The sequence below is a fragment of the Cavia porcellus genome, unplaced genomic scaffold, assembly GCF_034190915.1.
Source record: "Cavia porcellus strain 051 isolate PalLab524CR breed Dunkin Hartley unplaced genomic scaffold, mCavPor4.1 scaffold_8, whole genome shotgun sequence".
Classification (NCBI taxonomy): Eukaryota; Metazoa; Chordata; class Mammalia; order Rodentia; family Caviidae; genus Cavia; species Cavia porcellus.
In genome coordinates, this window is record NW_026947491.1 from 41,868,136 (window position 1) to 41,890,876 (window position 22,741).

A 22,741-nucleotide genomic window follows, 5' to 3' on the forward strand; every position below is an offset into this window, starting at 1 on the left:
TGAAATCCTAAGATTATACTATACTGCTTTGAAACTGCATCATTCATTTGGAATTTCTGCTTTGTTCCTGTGTACAGTTCCTGGCGGGTCAACTTGTGCTCTGTTAGCAAATGTAACATCAAGTAGAAACTGGTAAACCAACTGTTCAATGTCACATTCTAATTAGTTTGGATGATGATAGCAACAAATCTGGTCACAACATCATATGGTTTATTAATATATGAATAAGAACTGATAGTTGAGTTCCAGGAAAAATGCCTAAATTGAAATAAAGAATAAGTCTCCACATCTACAAGAGCATAAATTTTTATGCATATTTTGATTCACTGCTTTTCCATAATTCTTTTACATTCCAGTAATCACCATGAGAAATCCCCCCTAAGTACAGCACATGTATGAATGCTTTCAGTTCAGCCAGTAAGGTGTCATAAATACATATTTTAATATGGCTATTGGTGCATACAGAACATTTTACTTACATTTCAGTCTTTATCTGTTTCACAGCATTTTGTAACATTTCCTCTGTTACAATTTCCAACACTGAATGGCAGTTCTGGAATTCTGTCTTATATGTTTCATTCCTGCCAAGACCTTCACTATATTTTCACACCTAATCCTAACATTGGATTCTTGCATTTGGTTGGGTGGCCATTTTGCAACATTGTAACTACTCAAATATGTACTCACATTGTGTTTTCTTTGTCATCTGAATCAAGGAGGTCTGCATTCCTTGTGCCTGCATCAACCCACTCTTGCTCTATTTCACTGTCATGGGAACTTTGGCTCACATGGTCAACATCAAAGTTATCATCATCATCATACACACACCACTCTTCTGTTATGAAACAGTTTTACCATAATGGATCATCTTCATCATCCACACATGAGTAATCTGATGATTCACTTTTGATCTCCCCTAAAACTTGCAAAATCTGGTTTTTCATGTGCCATTGTACTAAATTGGACTACTTGTTCCAGAAAAAACTAAAGAAAACTTTTCATTTTTAACAAACCCTGAAGTGTTGTGGGTCTATTGGATTTTCTGTGATGCTTGGGTAAATATACACAAGATCAGTTAGATGGAGTCTAAAAGTGGGTCCAAATCGCATTTTAATGCTTTTGCACATGTTCATATTCCTTGGTGTTAGCCATATCAAGTGAGTAAATACATAGATTGCTTCCTGTAACCTTCACGGAAAGGTACTGAGTTGCATAGCCAGATACTATTACACTGGAGTAAAAATTTACAATAGAAAAATGAGGGATGGGCCCCTGAACCCAGTCTTATGTCTTGAGAGAGCAGAAATTTTGACATGTAACTCAGATGAATCTCAAAAGCATTCTAAGTAACATAAAATAGTCACTAACGGACAACCTCATCATTTCACTTGTATCATGTACCTAGAGTATGAAAATTTTTGGAAATAGAAAGTAAATCCTGGCTGGCGGGAGAACATGGCGGACAGATAGCAGATACTACGGAGGCTCTCTGAAAGGCTTGGTTCAGAAGTCAGGAATGGTGCGGACTAAGGAGACATAAGCCGGTGGGGATATGCTCTGCTGACTCAGGAACGAACTGGGCTGAGAGAAACCAACTTGGAATGCAGTCCTGGCGCTAAAACAGGAACAGAAAAGCCTCGGTGTGGAGGCTGGACCCCGCGCCATTGGAAGCCACGATTTGGGTTTCCCACCGCGCGGCGGCTGGCTGCCTCTACATCGGCTCGGCAAGGAGAGAGACACGCGGAAGCTCTGAGAACAGGAGTCTGCGAACGGAGTCGAAAACAGGACGGGCAGGGAGGCGTGCACTGACTTGTGGTGAGGTGAGTGAGAGAAACTGACACTCTACCACAGTTTGACTCCAGCGGAGGACATTTTGGGCCCGGGCAGTCCTGCGGGAGCAGGGCGCGGTGGCGACTCCAGTCACACATCCCCCTCTCAGACAGGATTGGTGAAAAGTGCCTGGCCTGCGTGAGGCTGCTGGCGGACCCGGTAGGCTGGCCCAACCCAGATCCCAGAGCCTGACGGTGGCTGGGAGGGGCGGGCCCCGCGTAGGCTGCCTGATCTGCAACTTCCTGGTGTGCTGCGGTGGGTGGGAACACCTAACCGAAGCAATTGGATCAGGCTGTGGCTGACAGGGAGAGAAGCTGGGTCTCCTATGTAAGCTTGCATATATAAGGAACAGAGAATATGGGAAGAGGTAGCAACAAGAAGGGCTCCTCGGCCCCCAATTCTGAGAAACAGGCAATAGCGGACACCGCACCAATAGACATAAAGCGCCATATAGAGAGCCTCATAGACCAATTCAGGAATGAAGTTATCAACGACCTGAAGCTAGAAGTATGCAGAATAGTTAGAGAAATGCTAAGCACCACCCAGGAAAAAACAGATGGTGGAATGGAAGAACAGAAAAAGAGGGGAGAATTGTTTGATGGAGAAAACAGAGAAAGCATAGAGTACGTGAAGCAGGTTCAAAGGGACTACCAAGAAACTAAGAAGTCTATCCAAGACTGGCATAACAGCTTGAAAGAAACTAAGGACAGACTATCTGAACTGGAGGGCAGACTTGTAATATGGGAGAATGAAATGAAAAACTTCTTAAAAATAACAAAGAAACAAACAGCAATAATACAAAGACAAGAAGATGATAAGAGGATCCATAACTTAAGGATTAAGAACATAAAAGAAGAAGTAGGGACACAAACAAGTGAACTACAAAAGCTACTCACAGAAATAATCCAGGAGAATTTTCCTAATTTAGCAAAAGGTAAAGATACTCAGATGTATGAGGCATACAGGACCCCAGCTACCTACAACCCAAACAGAGCAACACCCAGGCATATAATAATAAAAATTCCAGAAATTCAATACAAGAACAGAATATTAAAAGCTGTCAGAGACAAGAAACAAACCACTTGCAAGGGAACACCCATCAGAATTACAGCAGATTTCTCTGCACAAACCATCAAATCACGAAGAGCGTGGGAGGAAATAATTCAAGCTTTGAAAGATAATGATCTCCAGCCAAGATTGAGATATCCTGCACAACTGTCCCTGGAAATTGATGGAAAAACAAGGTGCTTCCAGGATAAAGAGGAACTGGGGGAATTTGCAACCACCAAATCAACTCTACAGAGAGTATTGCAGGATATTCTAAAAAAATAAAAATACAAAGAACCCAGAAATAGTGGCGGGGAGGCCACAACGAATGGAGCAGAGAACAAAATAAAGAAGACAAACTGACAGCTACTGACAGAAAAAGAGCTCAACAGAAATGAGACAGAGAAGATTGGATGATAGGAACAGCTATTTTGGAGAAAATGACATCTTAATAGGTAATACTGATTTAGTACCATCTTGTTTTGAAGTCTCATCTAGCTTTTGTTCTTCTGTCTCCAATGGTCTAAATAGGTTGTATCTTATTGGATTTTATTATGTACGATAGTATAAGCAAAAACCTTTTAAAGACAAGGAGATTATACAGAAACCATTGTTCATTTTCTGTTAGTCGATTCTAAATACTCTGTAATGCTGTCATTCTCTTAATTGGTTTTACATTGGGTTTTTTTTTTTTTTTTTTTTTTTTTTTGTCTTTTTCGATACCAGGGATCGAACTCACGACTAACTGCTTGCAAGGCAGGCGCTTATGCTGCTGAGCTAAATCCCCAGCCGGTTTTACATTGTTTTGATATACTTAATGCTTCAGTATACGAAGTTGAAACTCAAGGATTTCAAGGAAAGAGTCAATATGGTAACTACTTTTGGGTCGGGATTATCTGGTGGTGAAACACTATTCTGCTTAAATGGTTATGTTTTGATCTGCGCTGTTTCGCTGTTATGCCCTCTTTTATCTCAATCTCCACTCCATTATTTACTTTTTTATTTTTATCCGTTTAATTAAAGGGAAAAAAATAGCAGGATATATTATAGTAACCCACTTTGACTTTCTATTATCTCGATTTGAAGCCCTGTATTACTCTCACCATCTTGTTTTTGACTGATGTTCCCCTATTCTGTTTTGCTGGATAGTATCAGGTTCGAAAGTTTAGGCATCAGCTGTGAAGATAATGAGATTCATTATAACACTCATTCTCACTGACTTTTATCTACTTTTGAAGACCTACAATGTCTCCAATGTTTTGGTTTTGTCGGTTTTGTTCTTTACTGTTTTGTTCAATTGTATTATAGCTGATGATATGGGCAATTCTATTGGAGATAGCGGGAGGCATTATGGTAACCATTGTTGATCATCTTGTATTATGTTTTTACATTATCTATTGTGTCCACCCTTTTGACTTGACCGATTCTGTTCTGTTATGTCACATTTGGTTTTACTCTCTTCCAAAAAGGCAGTGAGAACCGTGGGAGCAATGAAACCCAGAATGTGTAATAGTCATTGTACAAAAGAGAGGAAAAGAAAGTGCTCTAAACTATATAACTGCATGTATATTTAAGTGTATAAGATAGAAAATTATATCACAGAGTTTTATTGGATCATTGAACAGAACTGTTTGCAGTATCATTGTTGGAATGTCCACTCTACAAGCTTTAATTTTGTGACTTGAACAATTGTTTCTAAGATGGCAATATGTGGTCCATTGACTGGTGATTTCCTACTGTTCATTTTATTTTTCTGTAAATCTGTATGACTTGTACCCTTTCACTGTTTTTTTTTCTTTTCTCCTTAAATAAAATTTAAAAAAAAAATGAAAGGGGGCTGAACATGAAAACATAAAAAAAAAAAAGAAAGTAAATCCTAATTGTCAAGGGTAAGAAGAAGGAGTAAATGGAGAGTTACTGTTTTGTGTTTTGCTTTGGTTTGTTTGAGACAAGATCTCCTTACGCAGCACAAGTTAGACTCAAAATTGTGATCCTTTGGCCTCAGCCTCCCAAGTGCTAGGATTACAGGTGTGCACCATCATACCTAACTAGATGTTACAGTTTAATGGGTGCAAATTTTCATGTGAAAAAAGTTTTAGAGATAGATAATGGAAATAATTACATCACTTAACACCAGTGAACGGTACATTTTTAAATGGGTAAATGATAAATTTTATGTTATATATGTTTTACCACAGTTTTAAAAAAAAAAGCACCAGAGCTTTTTTTTGGGTGGCTGAGGTGGGAGGATCACCTGAGCCCAGAAGGTCAAAGGACACCAGCCTGGACAACATAGAGACCCTGCCTCAAAATTAATTAATTACAGTAAGTCCTCAATTTATAAACATTTGAGTTGTGAACTTGCATTATGAACACTTACAGATGCAAACACATCTCGAGAACAGCTCATGAGTCTGCCAGATGTTGCTGCAGTTGTGCTGTCGTGTGCTAGGGATAGTGCATAGTAGTGCGGGTCTCACTCCAAGCCCAGTATGTTGGGAAGTGAGGAGGAGCAGTGGTGACCCCAGTATTTGGGATATTAAGGCAGGAAAGGCGAGGCTGGGTTACATAGTGAGTTCAAGACCAGCCTGAACTATATTGCGAGACTCTGTCTCAAAAAAAAAAAAAAAAAAAAAAAAATGGTGTGAGGCGGTGGGAAAGGAGTTTTGAAGTTTGATATAGCTCAACGGTGGAGCACCCTTTGGTTTGATCCCATTTCCATAAAAACAAGAAAAACCCCTAAAACAGTAGCCAGGCCTGCTGGCACATGCCTGTAATCCAAGCTATTCAGGGGACCGAGAGAGGAAAATTGAAAGTTTTGAGACCAACCTGAACTACATAGCAAAATCCTATCTCAAAAGTAAAAAGGAACTAGGCTGGGGATTTAGCTCAGCGGCATAAGTGTCTGCCCGGCAAGCGTGAGGTTGTGAGTTCAAACCCTGGTACCCAAAACAAAAAGTAAAGTAAAAAGCTGCTAGGTAAGGTGACACACCTATAAGCCCAGCATTCTGAGAATCTAGGGTAGGAAGGTTACAAATTCCAGCCCTGCTTTGGCAATATAGGAATGTAGCAAGATCCTCTCTCAAAATAAAAACTAAAAAAATGCCGGGGATATAGCTCATTGCGAAAGCCATGGGTTCAACCCTCAGGACTTCAAAGGAGGCCAAAAAACAACAACAAAAAAACCACTGGGAATGTAACTTAGTGATAAGAGTGCAATGTGCAGGGTCCTGGGTTCAACCCTCAGTACCACCAAGGAACTGGATATTTACCTACTATATAACGTAGCCCAAACCAAGGTATTTATGCAAGAGAAATGAAAGCACATAACCAGCTAGTAACTAGACAACATCTAGAGCAGCTTTATTTATAATAACTCCAAACTAAAAATAGCTCAAAAACCATGCTATACTATGTGTGGCAGTGCATGCCAATAATCCCAGCACTCTGGAGGCTGAGGCAGGGGAATCACTATGAGTTGGAGGCCCAGCCTGGGCTACAAAGTGAGTTCAAGGACAGTCTGAAGTACATAACAAAACCCTGTCTCCAAAAAATAGATAATTTTTTTTAAAAAACATGCAATGGAAAAATATACAGCAATAAAAATTTAAGTATTCATACATTCAAGAATGTAGATAAATTTCAAAATAATGCAAAGTGAAAGAAAGCAGAAGGAGTCAGGCATGGTGGTGCACACATGTAATCCCAGCATTTAGAAGACTGAGGCAGGAGGATTGCCATGAGTTAGAGGCCAGCCGGGGCTACATAGTAAATTCAAGGCCATCCTAACCTATACAATGAAATCCTATCTTAATAAAAAAAAAGGGGGGGGGGCTGGGGATTTAGCTCAGCAACATAAGCGCCTGCCTTGCAAGCAGGCAGTTGTGAGTTCGATCCCTGGTACCGATAAAAAGGAAAAAGACAAAAAAAAAAAAAGTCGCATAATTCCACTTATATAAAATCCTTTTTTTGGTTAGTTGATTGGGTTTTTGTTTGTTTTTTAATTTTTTTTGACAGTTCTGGGGATTGAACCTGATGCTTTTGTACCAAGATATATCTCTACATCCTTATTTTTTGAGACAGAGTCTCACTAATTCACTAAGTGGCCTAGACTGGATTTAAATTTGTCTTTGTTCTGCCTCATTCTCCAGGAGGGCTGAGAGTAGAGGCATGTGCTATCACATCTGGCCTCGTGTATATAAAATTGTTAAAAATGCAAACTAAACTATGAAGACAGACTATGAAAACAGATCAATGGTTCCCTGGAGATTAGGATGGTAGCAGAGAAGGGTCCATGGGAAGACAGATACAGGCAAGAAGAAATTTGGGAGGATGATGGGTAAATTCAAGATTGTGATTGTGAATGTACCCATCCTGCTTCATGGATGTTTGTGTAGTAAAAAAAAACTTGGATATTCACTGCATGAAAGGTATCTCAATAAAGCTATTAAAAGCAAACATGGTGGTGGCTCACACCTGTAATCTCAGCACCCAGGAGGCTGAGATACGAGGATCCTTGTGAGTTGGAGACCAGCCTGGGCTACACAGGGAGCTGAAGGCCAGCCTGAACTGCATAGTGAGACTCTGTCTCAAAAAAGACAAAAAAAAAAAAAAGCAAAAAAGCAAACATGGTTATTGTTGCTGGAGTAATACCAAAATTATACCAATATTTCTATTCTTTTTTTCTTTTTTGGTTTTTGTTTAAGTCAGGGTTTCACTATGTAGTTAAGCCACTCTTGAATTCCTTAGGCAGCTCTACAGGCCTTGAAGTTAAAATCCTCCTAACTCAATTTGCTGAGTATGGGATCCTCATGCATGAACCACTATACCTAGTTTATTTACCTCTTAAATGGTTGGGGTAATTCCAGTATGAAGAGATTAATATCAAGTGAGATGAAATTGTCATTTGAATTCACAGTTATTTCAAATACAGGTAAATAACATGAACATAACATGCATTCTAAAAGAGAAAAAGTTTTTTAAAAAAAAGGCTTGTGCCAGGTGTGCTGGCACATACCCAAGAAGATTAACAATGAGTTCAGTCCAGGCCAACCTGGGCTACACAGTGAGTTCAAGGCCACCCCGAGTTCATAGCGAGACCCTGTCTCAAAACCAAGCAAAACAAACAAAACCCTATCATCTGCGAACTTCTGATTCGTGACCTACCTGTCTGGCGCGAAGGAGCTGAGCTTGCTGAATCCGAGAGATGACTGCCTGTACGGAGAATGGGATTTCAAGTTTCGGGCCCGTTGAAAGATCAAACGAAGGTTTGGACCATCTTTTTGTGATGCTGGAATTCCCGACTTCTTTTTCTGCTTCAGAGTCATTGCCTATCTCACTTTGCTTTCGGGCAAACATTTTGAGCGATTTTCTTTTACTTGTTTCCCACAGAATACAGGCAAACGCTACTAGGAAGCCAGAAGGCTGCTTCCAGAGGTTGCGTCTGAGCACTCTGCTGCCGACTGCTCACTCGCCATGGTGTTCTAGTCCTGCTGATGTCATAAGAGATCCGCTGTGACATTTTCATTGACTCGAATGTTTCAAGAGTGCTTAACGTATGCAGAGAACGAGGCATTCCATGTGCCATGATGGTAGCAGGGGGAAGGGGGCAGGAGGGAGGGAACAACAGACAACAGGAATGTTAAAAGACATAGAAGACATGGCCTTGCTTATGTGAATTTAAAACACAGGTGTGGAGTTCAAGGTCTGTGGTATCAAATGTAATTCTTGACTCCTCTTTCTAGGGTTTTCTTTTCTGGTACCAGAAATCAAACTCAGGATCTCACGCTTACCAGGCAGGCACTGTGCCGCTGAGCTCTATACCTGGCACTTTGTAGGGTTTCCTTAAATATTTTAAAGCTTGTAATAGTAGAACATTAAGTTGTCCCTGAGATTTTCCTACATATGTAGTAATTTGGAAGGTATTTAGATAAATATTACCCTCTTTGCACTACTTTTTTTACTCATTTTTTAAAGGAATTTGATGGAAGAAGACTTTAAAACTTGATACATGGTTCAAAAAAATGTAAAGAAATGTTAGAAGTCTTTCTACTTGAGGAGTGTGCTGGGCTCCTTGCAGAGATGATGAAAGGATTTAGGAGAAGGAGCAATTAAAAGACTGTATGGTTTTGTTGGCTGTGTTACTTTTTAATTAAAAAATATGAAAAAAGTGTGGGGGCACATGCTTTGAACTCTAGCACTTGGGAGGCTGAGGCAGGAGAATTTCCATGAGTTCAAGGCCAGCCTGTGCTATATATAACAAGCCCTACTCTCAAGAAACAAGGCAAAACAAAACAAAATGTACAGAAAGTGATACGTGTAACAAATGGCTATGTGCTCATCTTGAATTAGCAGATATTAACATTTGTCATGTTTGCATCAGATAATTTTTTAGCTTTTTCTTTCATTTATTTTCTTGAAATTTTGCTTCATAAAAGAAACATTAGAGAAAAACATTAGACAACACTTTTGTTATCCTCCGGATTCTTTCCTTTGCCTCTGTCTCATCCCACAATGACAATCATGAATTTGAACTCTATGTGCCTGGTCTATTTTCATAGTTTTACTGAGCTTATATATATATATCAATAAATTAAACACTATGCTTATATGTATTCATAAATGGCATGTTATATGGTATCATTTTTGTTTTGATGTTGGGAATCGAACTCAGGACCTCATGCTTGCCAGGCAGGTGCTGCGCCTCTGAGCTATATCCCCATGGTATCACTTTCAAATATTATACAAATTGTGAATGTTAAGTTTCTTTTACAAAAACTTTCTATGTTGAGTCTTAGCGTTTTGTTTTTGTTTTTGTTATTTGAAATAGGACCTCATTTGTAGTGTAGGGGAGCCTTGAACTCAAAAGGAGTCTCCTACCTCAGTCTCTGGAGAGCTGGGATTACAGGCTACATTATCACACTCAATTTGAGTATTTGTAAATTGATTGTAATATTAGTTCTATAATGAGTCCTAGTAAATTTAAATTTATGTTTCATAAATTGTAAAAACAATATAACTGTTCTGTTGTCTCTTAAAAATGGTAGCAAAAGGGGCTGGGGATTTAGCTCAGTGGCATAAGTGCCTGCCTTGAAAGCAGGCAGTTGTGAGTTTGATCTCCGGTACAGATAAAAAGGAAAAAAGACAAAAAAAAAAAAAAAAAAAAAAGATAGTAGCCAATTAAATATTTCCTCTTTTAAAATGTCATTGTCGGGGGTGGGGATTTAGCTCAGCGGCATAAGCTCCTGCCTTGAAAACAGGGAGTCGTGAGTTCGATCCCCGGTACAGATAAAAAGGAAAAAGAAAAAAAAAGTCATTGTCTAATTCCTTCTATGTTTCCAAAGCACTTTGTAAGCTATTCAGTACTCATCTCATTGAAGTGTAACGATTATTTATCTCTGTCCACTAGCTGGTGAATTTCTCAAAACTAGATGCTACATTGTGTTTTTGTGTTTCACACATTAGCTTATTCTTCATCAGTGCTTTCAGAGAAACTGGCTACAATGAAGAGATCAATTATGAGTTTCATAATCTCCCTCTCCTTCCAGAAAATTTTCTAAGCCACAGTTGCTTCGTTCTGATTGTTAAACCAATCTTACTCTCAACTCCTACAGTCATAAATCTCCTTTACTTTCCTATAAATCACGTCTATTTTCTGTATGAAGTTTGCATGCTCTTTCTTTCTTTCTTTCTTTCTTTTACTTTTTTCTTTTGAGACACACACTTGCTATCTAGTTCTGGCTAGTTCTGGCTAGTATCTTGAACTCACTATGTAGCTCAGGCTGGCCATAAACTCACTCAATCTTTCAGCCTCAGCCTCCAGAGCGTTGGAATTATAGGTGTGTGAAATTCATATTTTTATTGAAAGAATTGAACATCCCCAGCATGGCGACAAATGCCTGTAATTCTAGCACTCCAGAGCCTGAAGCAGGATGATCAATTGCAGTGAGCTGGAGGCCAGCCTGGGTTACATAGTGAGTTTAAGACCAGCCTGAACTATGCAGCGAGACCCAGTTTCAAAAATGAAAGGACTGAACAATTCAGGAGAATTATTTATTTTTATAAATGTGAAGTCTGATTAAAAATATTCTTTATTATATGTTGCTTTTTAGAATTATGAATTCACCTAAGTACTTTGCTGATACCATTAAGTTATGATGATCTGGGTCCAGGGTTTTACCTCAGTGTCTGCCTGACAAATGTGAGGTCCTGAATTCAAGTCCTGTACCATTTCCCCCCAAAAATTAAATAAATAAATAATGAAGGCCTTACATACTGTACCTTTTATTTCTTTTCTTGCTTAGGAATTTACAAAACAGCCTAAATGCTTATTGACTATTTTAGCACTATTGCTCTCACTGTATTTTTAATTTTTTTGTTATTTAACTTTTAAATTTATTGTACTTACTGTATTTGTTGTATTTATTGTATTTGTCATGCAGCATGGAATTCATCAGCAACGGGAAATGAAAGTATTTGAAAACAAATTTTAAAATCCTGCTAATCACTGAATTCAACCAGCATTCATTGCAACACTATTATCCTAAACCAAGAAGAATATCTAATAGGGGTTCCTGAAAAAGACACTGAAAAGAAAACAAATTAAAATATAGTAAGTGCTAACGCGGGACATGAAGAGATCTGTGGGGGACAAAAATCTTTGTCGGGAAATCCCTATGGAGAGAGATGGTTGATTAACACATGAAGGCGCTTCAGATAGGAAAGATACCTACCTTGAAGCCATGGCTTTGGAGGTAAGTACTTAGAAATTTGTATCTTAGGGAGTGCAGATTGGTTTAATCACTGAGACAAAGTAATGAGAGTTTTACTGGGGATTAGATGAGGGAAGGTCTGGGATGCCCACAGGAGCAATTTGATGGCAGGATGAATTTGGTATCCACTTGAAAAAGTGAGGAATTTTCTCTGATGTAAAGTAAGGAAGACTACATCGGGTCAGAATGGGAAAGTCTTGAAAACAACAGCAGCTTGCTGGAAAGTTTCATTTTAGGAGAGTTTAAAAAAATAACGAATGGAAAAATATTCGTTGGAAAACATTTAACATATTATTTCAAAAGATGATTATGTGAACTAGGGTAATTTTTCGTATCTTGTTTTAATATGAGAACATCAATGAAACAGCTTTCCTAGACTAAATATTAACATATTAAACGGAGATGTGGAGTAGCTTTATATTAATTAGGAGATTTGTTTCAAGTAAGCTCTGTGCAATAAAGGTCTAAAACCCAGTGCTAGGTGTGGTAACAACACACGTTTGTAATCCCAGCACTCAGGGGGCTGAGGCAGTAGGATTTACTGAGAGCTGGAAGCCAAACCAGCGTTATAGTGAGTTCAAGGCCAGACTGAACTGCAGAGTGAAACCCGGTCTCAAAAAAACACACAAGGGCGGGGGTTTAGCTCAGCTGCTTAAGTGCCTGCTTAGTAAAAGCGAGGTCCTGAGTTCAACCTCTGGTAAAAAAGAAACGAAATACAACCTATCCACCTAAAGGGCTACCTCCACTGTAAAATGGGGAATAATAGGATTTATGTATAGGGGTGTTTCAAGATTAACTCACGCAAAATGCTTTGTAGCGGTACTAACAGCTTTACCACAGGTTTTTGTTTTGTTTTTTCCTCTTCTATTTTTTTCCATAAACCACCACGTTTTCAGCAGAGTTGGGCAAACACTTTAATATACTATGCACAGAGAGGTTTTTACCCAGATCTACATTTGGAACTATTAAAACCGCAAAATTAACAGGGCTGTCGTGGCCACCTCTTTGGCAAATGATAAAATGTGTCAGATTTTTTTTTTTTACACAACCCTGTGGTTCAGAGTGGTATCTCCTTCTGAGAGTCTCCTCCCACGCCTCGCACACAATGGTACATTCCATGCTGCCCCTGGAAAAGCTGGTGCAAATATTGAGCTTGCCGGGGAATTTCTCTTCTCCCGGAAGTAATTTTTCTCCAGACCCGGAAGCAGTTGCTGTTTCAAGGGAGGCGAGACTGGGCTGGTCTGGCTGCAGCGGCTGACGGCGGGGGTGGAGCCGCATCCACTGCCGGGTGGAGGGGCAAAGTGAGTGTCCTTATCCTAGCGATTGTGGCTCGGGCCTGTGAACCAGTTGGAGTCGCGGCGGCGGGAACGATTGGGCCGAGCGGAGGGAAACATGTTGCTCTTCGTGGAGGTAAGTGGGTTTGGTACTCTGGTGCTGCTTTTTGGGAGAGATGGAGTGTGGAGACGCCGGCCGGTCCCACCGCCATGTGACTTTCCAGGCCGTACACGCCGCGGAACCGGCAGATAGGCTGACACAGCACCTGGGCCATGCAGGCCTGCAGCTCCACTCTACGCGTTCCCAACACTTTAGGAAGCTCTGAGGGAAGCTGTGGGGGTGAAGCCCAAGGCGAAAGTGCCTGGAAGGTAGAGGACGGAGGGATGGTCTTTTGGGGAATGAGGATCTGAGGAGAGGGAAAGTGTCCCATATGGACCTCATGAGGGGGTGCGGGGGAGGAGTCTGCGGGAGAAAAGGGGAATCAGGTGGGCGCATGCTGGGGCGACGCCAGGCGGGGGGGAGGGGCTGTGGGAGAAAGGAGCAACATGTGGGACCGGAGGGAGTGGGTGAAATGCGGCTGGCGTGCCCTTTTTGTTTAAGTGTTTTCCTAAGGAAAGTGGAAATCTTTTCGAAACCTCCGCCAGATTTTGTTCGGTCCTTATCGGTGGGTCTCTGGAACGTTCTGTGGGTGAGAGCAAGTTAATGTGAACACAGGAGAAACCAATAGGGGTTGGAGCCTTGAAAGGCACCGCTTTGACCTTTTGTAAAAGTTACTCGGGCAGCAGCTGCGTGATGCGGATTGGTTCTGCGAACCGATTAAAAGGCACTTTAGAAGGAAAATTCCAGGAATGAGAGAAACGTAGTCTAGGGAAAGCCTTTCTCTTTCTCTTCTCCCCTTTTTTCTTTCTTGCTTTTCTTTTTTTCATTGTTACTTGAACAACAGGAATACTTTTAATACGTATGACTGTGACGTCTACCTTTGGCCTATTTTAGGTTTCAAGGTAATGATACCTGCCTTACACAAATACCAAGCTTAATTTCTCTTATTTCTGTCCATCTGTCGTGTGCATTGAGCATCAGCTGACTGCCTGGCTAACACGCTGAGCAGATTCCAGATCATATTATTCCTACATTGTGAAAACGTGAAGCCAGCGAAGCTGCAACTTTGCGACTTGACGTTTGTTAAACTGTTCGTGAAAACATACCTTTTCAATGAGGGAAGAAATTTACATGTTATATAGTGGACCTGGGGCCAGCCTGTGGCGGGTGTTTTTCAGGGACGATGGGACACGCACATAAAGTAAATACGTGATTTAATTTTTACTTTATTTTTTGAGTGGAAGAGTTTGAGACAGGGCCTCCCTATGTATCACTCAGGCTGACTTTAAACTCACTATGTAGCCCAGGCTGGCCTCAAACTCAACCACAGTCCTGCCTCAGCCTCTCAAATGCTGGGATTATAGGCGAGCACCAAAAGTTTTTTTTTTAACCTTAATCTGATATCCTGTGGTTTATAAAGTTAGGCTTTAAAAAGACGTTGCTACCTTGTAGTATATCCAACATTAATGATAAATACTCGTTGGGATATTCCAAGCAAATCATTTAAAAATTTTAAATTACCTAACTCACAGGACATGGTGGCAACACATGCCTATAATCCCAGCACTTGGAAGGAGGTTGAGGCAGGAAGATCTCTGAGTTTGAGGCCAGCCTGCCCTACATAGTGAGACTCTTATCTTTAAAAAGCTCCAAAATTTGGGGCTGGGGATTTAGCTCAGCAGCATAAGCACCGGCCTTGCAAGCAGGCGGTCGTGAGTTTGATCCCCAGTACCGATTAAAAAATTTTAAAAAGCTCCAAATTTTAGCTAACTCATTCTTTCTGGGTTTTTTTTTTTTTTTTTCTCGTTTTTACCGGTACCGGGGATCGAACTCATGCCTGCCTGCTTGCAAGGCAGGCTCTTATGCCGCTGAGCTAAATCCCCAGCCCCCTGTTCTTTGTTTTTTAAACCCATGTTGTTTTCCTTTGGCAGAATTAAGAAATCAGATTTGATTTTTTTTTCTTTTTTTCAGATTTGATTTTTAAGCAAGCCTGCTTTGTGTTAGGAATGTTACGAGTTACTACAGATTTTAAGTGTAGTTATGATTTGATTTGCAAAGGCAAAACAAACCTAAGTTCCAATTATGTTGATGTGAATTCCAAAATAGAGTTTCAAGTTGATTCCTAGAGTTTTATTAATATTAGAATTTTAGTAATAGGTATATTTGTTGAGTGTTTAAAACTGGATTCTGTCCCCAAATCAACATTGCTTTGTTTTACAGGTGAGGAAACTGGGGCCAGCAGGTTAAAAGAAACAATATTTTGCGACAGGGATTTAGATCAAATCATTTTAATGTTAAATGAGTATTCTCAGTTGGAACAAACTACCACATTTCACTAAATTTATATGTAAACTTAGTATTCCCAGTAGTTATTTCTTTGTGAATCAGCACATCTTTCTTTTTCTCATGAGTTTTATTAAAAATAAGCAATTATTAAATGTTCGGGGGGATTAATATATAATATTAAAATCTCTTGGAAACAACACATTGGTCATTTGGCATTTTGTTAACTAATATTTAGTTCTTTGACCTCAAGATATAAGAATTATTCTAAATGATTCGGGAAGCAAAGCTCAGATGTTTAAAGTCATTGAAATGTAAATAATGTAGGGACTAAAGTCTGAAGTCTGGCTTTTAGAACCGAAGTCTATGGCTCCAAAACCTATTTTTTTCCACTTTTACCTGAGGCACAGATTCTTCATCAGTGTTCTTGGTAGAATTGAAGAACTACTTGCATTTCTTCTTCAGTGTTCTTGGTAGAATTGAAGAACTACTTGCATTTGGTTAAAGACAAAAATTTGCCAACTTATTTTCCCTAGCTTCTAACTGGAATCTAGATAGAAAAGATTTGAAAATTCTTTAAATTTCAGTGGAGGCAACAGGTTTGTGACTTTGTCACCCTCCCCCCTTTTTTTGTCTTTTTGAGACAGTGTATTCAATTTGGGCTGGCCTTGAAGTTGCAGCAGTTCTCCTGCCTCAGCCTCTCGGGAGTGCTGGGATTACAGGCATGAGCCACTATGCCCAGTGAAATCACTTATTTTAATATTGTATTTCAGATTTTGCAGATATTTTGAAATACCACTAACAAACTGTTACTTAAAAATGTGAAATGCATTATAAAGCACATTTACTAGCATACTGCAAATTTTTAAATATTTTGATGACTTCTTATGTAATTGCTGTCCTATAGAGTCCATATACTATTTTTAAATTTTTTGAGAGCATTATCCATAGATTAATTGAACTAAAGTGATCTGTGGCACAAACTAAGTTAAGAATCACTTTATTGCCGGATGTGGTGGTACATACCTGTAATCCCAGCACTTAGGCTAAAGCAGAAGGATTGCTGCAAGTTTGAGGCTGGCCTTGGCTACAAAGTTCGTTAACCAGCCTGAACTGCACAGTGAGACTCTTATCTCAAAAAGATTATAAAAAAACAACAGTTTGCTAAACCAGGTTGGTATAGGTCATCTTTGGTAAGGTTATCTAAGATCTGTGACTCCTCAGTAGTTGTTAAAATCACTAGCTCTGCTGAGTGTGGTGGCACATGCCTGAAATCCCAGCACTTGAGAGGCTGAGGCAGGAAGATCAATTGCTTATTTAAGGCCAGCCTAAATTACATAGCCAAATGTGTCTCAAAGAACAGAACAAGCAGGGCATAGTGACACACACCTGCAGTCCCAGCCCACAGATACTGAGGCAGGAAGATTGCTGTGAGTAGGAGATCAGTGTGGGGTATATAAGTGATTTAAAGGTAGGTCTGCACTACATAGTGAGACCCTGTCTCAAGAAAAAAGAAAGCCCAAAAGAACAAACTAAAAAATGCTCACTTATGTGCATTTTTCTGGAGAAACCCCAGCAAAATTAGTTTTAACTACAGAAAGCTACATGCTAGTAGTGATATCTATTATTAATATAAGGATATATACACATGTGTGATATTTACTGTGTCAGACCCATTAGATGTTTTTGCGTGTATACATGTATGTACATCTTCACAATATCTCTTTGAAATATATGTATTCATTTAGATGTAAGGAAACCACAAGGCTCAGGGGATTGTTTTTGATTTTTTGAGACAGGGTGTCTCACTATGTAGTTCAGGCTAGCCTTGAACTGTGTGGCCTATGCTGGGCTCGAATTCATGGTGATCCTCTTGCCTCAGCCTCGTGAGTGGTGCTAGGATTACAGCTGTGAGCCACCATGCCTGGCAACACAGGGAATTTAAGCTTGTTCAAGATTTTTTAGTTAATGGATGTTTTTTCTTTTTCTTTTTTTGTACTGAGGATTGAATCTAAGGCTTCACCAGTACTACAAGCACTGTACCGCTAAACTGCATCTTATCCTTCTAATTTTAAGACAGAGTCTCATTAATTTGCCTCAGTTAGCCTCAAATTTGCTGTTCTTCCTCATCCTCCCAAGTAGTTTGAATTTACTAGCACATGCCATTGCACTCAAACTGATGTAACTTTTTAACCTCATCATTCATGCAACAGCCTATGTTGATTTCAGTAGTTAATTGTGGCTGTGTATGTGTGTGTGTGTTTTCGGTTTTTGTTTAGTTTTTGTCACCTGTGTTCTGAAAGAGGCAGTGTCAGCTTCGGGGAAGAGGTTAAGTTTGGGAAAATCACAAAATTGTCAGACTTGGTGACTTGACTTTCTGGGAGTAGGGATGCCTGCCTGTAGTTTCAGCACTCTGAGAAAGAGGCTGAGGCAGAGGAGGATCACAAGTTCAAGTGCATCCTAGACTAATTACCAAGACCAAGTCTCAAAATTGAAAAAAATTAGCAGAGAACTGGGGATATAGCCTATTTCAAATGCCCTGGATTCAATCTTGAATACAGAAAAACAAAACTGATTTAAACTCTTTGACAACAACTTCTGTAAGTTTGAAACAGCAATATGTGCCTTCTTATGAATGCTATTGAGAGGTGTAAGCTTTGGAGCATCAAAGAGACAGATTGCATTTTTTTTTTTTTTCAGTTAATGCTTTCCTGAGTTTCTGCCATATTTTTCTAGTGTCTCATGATTTATGCTTGTTCTAGTTATTGGTTTTTCTTGACTGTTAAAACTGGATTTGTATTTTGTGTTATTCCTTGAAAATGAATGCTTTTTTGATGATAATGACTTGTACACCCTAGTTTGCTTTAGTATTACTTATCGTCTTAAAACTTTGTAATAGTGCAGTTCAATAGGATGTCGCTGGGATAATTGTTACTAATTTTGGGGGGCATGATTTTTTATTTTGAGACAGTGTCTCACCATGTAATTCAGGCTGTCCTTGAACTCACTCTGTAGCCCAAGCTGGCCTACAAGTCTTGATTCTCCTGCGTCAGTCTCTTGCATGCTAGGGTAGTAGGCATATACCACCATGCCTGACAGTTACTAGTTTTGTCTTAATCAAAGACAGTTTTTATTACTTTTATTTTAGAGAGAGATAATTTTGTCCCAAGTACCATACTCAGGGTTTTTTGTTTTTTTTTTTTTTTTTTTTTTTTTTTTTTTGTGGTTAGTAGGTTCTTGATTTGTAGCATTATTAGATGTCACTAGCTGAAAACTATGTTTTTAAAAAAGAATAGTTTGGATTCAGTACATGAGCATGTGAAATGTAAGTGAATGAGTGGGGTTTTTTGGTTTTGTTTTTTTTTTTTTTTTTGTCTTTTTCCTTTTTATCGGTACCAGGGATCGAACTCACGACTGCCTGCTTGCAAGGCAGGTACTTATACCGCTGAGCTAAATCCCCAGCCCCGAATGAGTGGTTTTTTTTTTTTAAAGCAGTTTGATTTTTGGAGTTCTTATTGGAGCTGGATGCAAAATTTAAACACGAATGAAAGCATTGCCAGATAATACAATGAAAATGTATACAAAAAGTGGAAATTGGAATAAATTCTCAGAAATGGGTATAAAGCTAGGTGTGGTGAATTGTGACTATAATCCCAGCAAATTGGGAGGCTGAGGCAGGAGGATCTCTGTGAGTCCAGGCCAGCCTGTGCTGTAGTGAGATCCTGTCTCAAGAAATGAGTATAAAGATGTGAAAGTACCCTCAATAGTGCTTCAGATTATAGTATGTAACAAAACCAATAATTAGAAATACTAATATTCATCTGTTTTGTTTCAGTCAAGTTAAATTTGTTTGAGCTGCTGGCAGACTCCATGTTTTTTTCCCAACTAATGGAAATATTGTTTGATACTATGAATGTTTCAAATCTGTAATTTTGGTTTTCTGTTGTGGTGCTGGATTGACTTAGTTATGCATTTTTAGGCCCTTTTTTTTTTGGTTCAGGGTTTCACTATGTAGCCCTGGCTGGCGTCGAACTCAATTTGTAGCCTTGGCTGGCCTCAAACTTGCAGCATTCCTCCTGCCTCAGTCTCTGTGTGCTGGGGATTTCAGTCCTATGCCACACTGGGCTATTAAGCTTTTTCTAGAGAGTGGATCTCACTATGGTCTTGAGCTTTTGATGCTATTTATAATTTGTTCCTGTCTGTCTTCAGACAGGTTGTGTTTGTAGTGTTTATGTATTAAATCTTATAATAAAGTCTGGGTGAGCTTAAAATAATGTATCATTTAAATCTCAACTGTATTGAATGTAAATGGTTGATACATAGTAGTTAGTAGTTGCCTTCAAAAATCACTGATCTTACTACTGTTTCAATTTTTTATTTTTTATGCTACAGAGACAATACGATATTTACAAATGTGAGTCTGATTTATTTTACTTATGAGGATAGTCTCAAGTTGCCTCCATTTACCTGTAAAGGCCTCAAGATCATCCTTTTTATAGCTGAGTAATAATTCTATTGTATAAAACACCACATCTTTTTCCTCCATTCTGTAGTTGTTGGGCATTTTGGTTGTTTCCAAGATTTAACTATTACAAATTGTGCTGCTGTAAACATGGGTGCACGTTGATCTTTTCAATTTTTCTGGGAAAATACCCAGGAGGGGAATAGCTGGATTGAATGGAACTTCCAATCCTAGTTTCTTGATGAATCTCCATACTGACTTCCACAGTAGCTGTGCTATCATTGTCTGTTCTTTTTTTTTTTTTTTTTAAACACATCGGTACTAGGGATTGAACTCACGACCACGCACTTGCAAGGCAGGCGCTTATGCCGCTGAGCTAAATCCCCAACCCCTTGTCTGTTCATTTTGTATGCTTTAATTTTATAGCTTGAACAACTTACTTCTAAGATAACAATACGTAATGTATCAACTCGTGATGATTTCTTAATGTTATTTTTTGAAATTCTGTAACATTTCTACCCTTTTTTCTGTTTTGCTTTTTTTTTAAATTAAACACTAAAATAAGTATATGTAATTCTGCAAAATCTATGAAATTCTGTGATGGTAACACCAATAATTGCAAAAACTTGTGAGATATCACTGATTAAGTTCTAATGCAGGCCTTTTTGCTGGTTTGCTCTGACTTTGGGCAAATTGAACAAGTTAATTTTCTTAAAATTATTTATAGTTGAGGACTGTACTTTGGCTGCACAAATAACATTTAAGAATGAAGATGATTGCAGTGTTAAAATAAACGTTAGATATAAAGAAATGCAAGTGATAAAAGCAGATAGTTTTCTGATACTTTGTTCTGTTTTTTGAGATAGGGTCTCATGTAGTTGAAGCAGGCTTACTGTATACGTAAGGTTGGCTTGGAATTTTGTGATATTTCTGACTCAGCCTTCTAAATGCTGGGATTACAGGTGTGCCTGGTTTAATTTTTTTTTTCTTTTTTTTTTGGTACTGAGAATCAAATCTGGGGGTACAATAGACTCCTGAAATTCACATGGGATATGTCCTTACAGCACCCATGAATTGTGAAAAACTGCAAATTTCAAATATGGTAGAAAAATACCTATTCTTAAAGTTTACTATGTCTAAGTATACTATGCCTCCCATAATTATGTAATTTAATTTAATAAAATACTTGATTAATAAAGCCTTAGATGGTTCAGGGTGTGGGAGAGACATCTTAGGGGTCTTAGGGTTTTAAGAACAAACGGAGAACAGTCAGTTACAACTGGTATAGCATCCTGTTATGATTGGAGAATGCTAGTGCATCTGCCAGAGATGTTTACACAGCATCAGCTAGTCAGTAGCAAGAGCTAAATAACACTCTCAGATTGGCTACTTGCAAATCTCCTACCAAAAGCAATTGTGGAGGCTATTTACCATTTCCAGAACTTTCTGTAAACAATTATTAGGTAGGTTCTAAGGAAAAATCCATGAACCATTTAGGCATGTACTCTGAACTGTGACTTTGAAGGGGGTATACTCTATCACTGAACTGTATCCTCAGCCATATTTATCTATTTGGTTGGTTCATTGGTTTTCTGAGGCAGGATCTCGTTCAGTACTTGAGGCTAGGCTCAAATTCAACACAATCCCCTTGCCTAAGTCTCCTTAGTGTTGGGATTACAGGTGTGTGCCACCATGCCTGACCTTTGTTTTTTATTTTTATTTATTTGTTTGTTTATTTTGGTACTGAGGATCTCAAGATCTCATGCTCAGGACACAGGTGCTTATACCTATACCACTGAGCTAAATCCCTGGCCCTGTTTTTATTTTTGAAACAGTGTCTCACTTAGTTGTCCACTCTGACTTCAAATATTTGATACCTCTGTCTCAGCTTCTGAAGTAGCTGGGATCACATGTGTGTGGTGCTACACCTGTCAGTTATTTTCTTTTTCTTGCTGGGTATTCAACCCAGGATCTAGGTAATGCTTTGCATATTAAAGTTTGAGAAACATGACTAGCACTTCTCATTGTTTTGTTTGACAAATTTTACTGTGGGTCTCTATGTTCTTGTCACTCACTAGAGAACAGTAAATCGTAGACAGGGTCACTGCCATTGAGTTTTCAGGCAATGTAATGTCAGATTAGGATAAGTACTTTGTGATGTAGAGTATGTTGTATTACATGAATTACATGAATATTATTTTCTTCAAATGAAATTTACTTGTACCTTTGCCCTAGAGTGGAAATTATCATGGCGCTATATTTACTTCTGCCCTGGGAACCCTAGTTCTTTTTTTTTGGTGGGGGACACCCTAGTTCTTACCTTTGGCTATTTTTTGTATCCATTCTTTTTTATAGATCAGCTATAGACAGAGCTGAGGCCAGAGGCCACTTGGCTTGGAGAGAGTTATAATATTCCTATAAAGTATAATTGGCTGTTTCATTTAAAATTTCCTCTCAGAGGCAGTAGTAGTATAGTGGCCAAGAGCATGGACTCTCCAAGACTACCTGTGTTCAAGTCCTGACTATTCTGTCTTTATTAGCTATTAGAAAGTGTCACTTTGTAAACATTACTTGGATATATAAAAACTGAACTTGAATGACTGATCTGCCAAGAGACAAGTAAGTTCAAGCAATTTATATATTTTATTTCTGTTTTACAGCATTTAGGGGGGTAAGTGGCCTGGGGTTTCTGTTTCAGAATAGTAAATAAGTAACTAAAACAAAAGATTGTATTTGCCCAAAAAGAGTTTTGCCATGTTTACAATAACTTTCCCCAATTCTTTGTACTGTTATCTTACAGTTGCACTTAAACAATAAAAGTAACAGTTTGATGGGAATTTGGTGTCTCCTTTTTTTCTTTTTCTCTCCTGACAAGATTTTGCATAGTTGAGTATAGTAGTAGTACACACCTGTCATCCCAGCACTCTGAGAAGCTGGGGAAGGAGAATCAAAAGTTTGAGCCCAGCATGAACAA

The 22,741-nt window shown here is 38.9% G+C and overlaps 2 protein-coding genes across 6 annotated transcripts in view; one reads left to right on the forward strand and one right to left on the reverse strand.

The window, feature by feature from the left end:
• Fam186a (family with sequence similarity 186 member A) overlaps window positions 1–8,316 on the reverse strand; it is a 59,882-nt gene extending 51,566 nt beyond the window's left edge. The window contains exon 1 of the mRNA XM_063254730.1: window positions 8,044–8,316. Within this exon, the coding sequence (XP_063110800.1) occupies window positions 8,044–8,235 (192 nt within the window). The 5' untranslated portion in view covers window positions 8,236–8,316. The remainder of the gene's footprint in view (window positions 1–8,043) is intronic.
• Window positions 8,317–12,856: 4,540 nt separating this feature from the next.
• Window positions 12,857–22,741, forward strand: part of Larp4 (La ribonucleoprotein 4) — a 58,073-nt gene continuing 48,188 nt past the window's right edge. Inside the window, exon 1 of one of the 5 annotated variants that reach the window (XM_063254735.1) lies at window positions 12,857–13,058. Coding sequence is in view for 4 of the 5 variants with exons in the window: in XM_063254732.1 (XP_063110802.1) it covers window positions 13,196–13,291 (96 nt within the window). In the remaining variant the exon portion in view is untranslated. Of the gene's footprint in view, window positions 13,059–13,129; window positions 13,292–22,741 lie in introns of those variants that run through there. The other 4 variants (XM_063254733.1, XM_063254734.1, XM_063254732.1 and 1 more) reach the window with 4 other exon arrangements.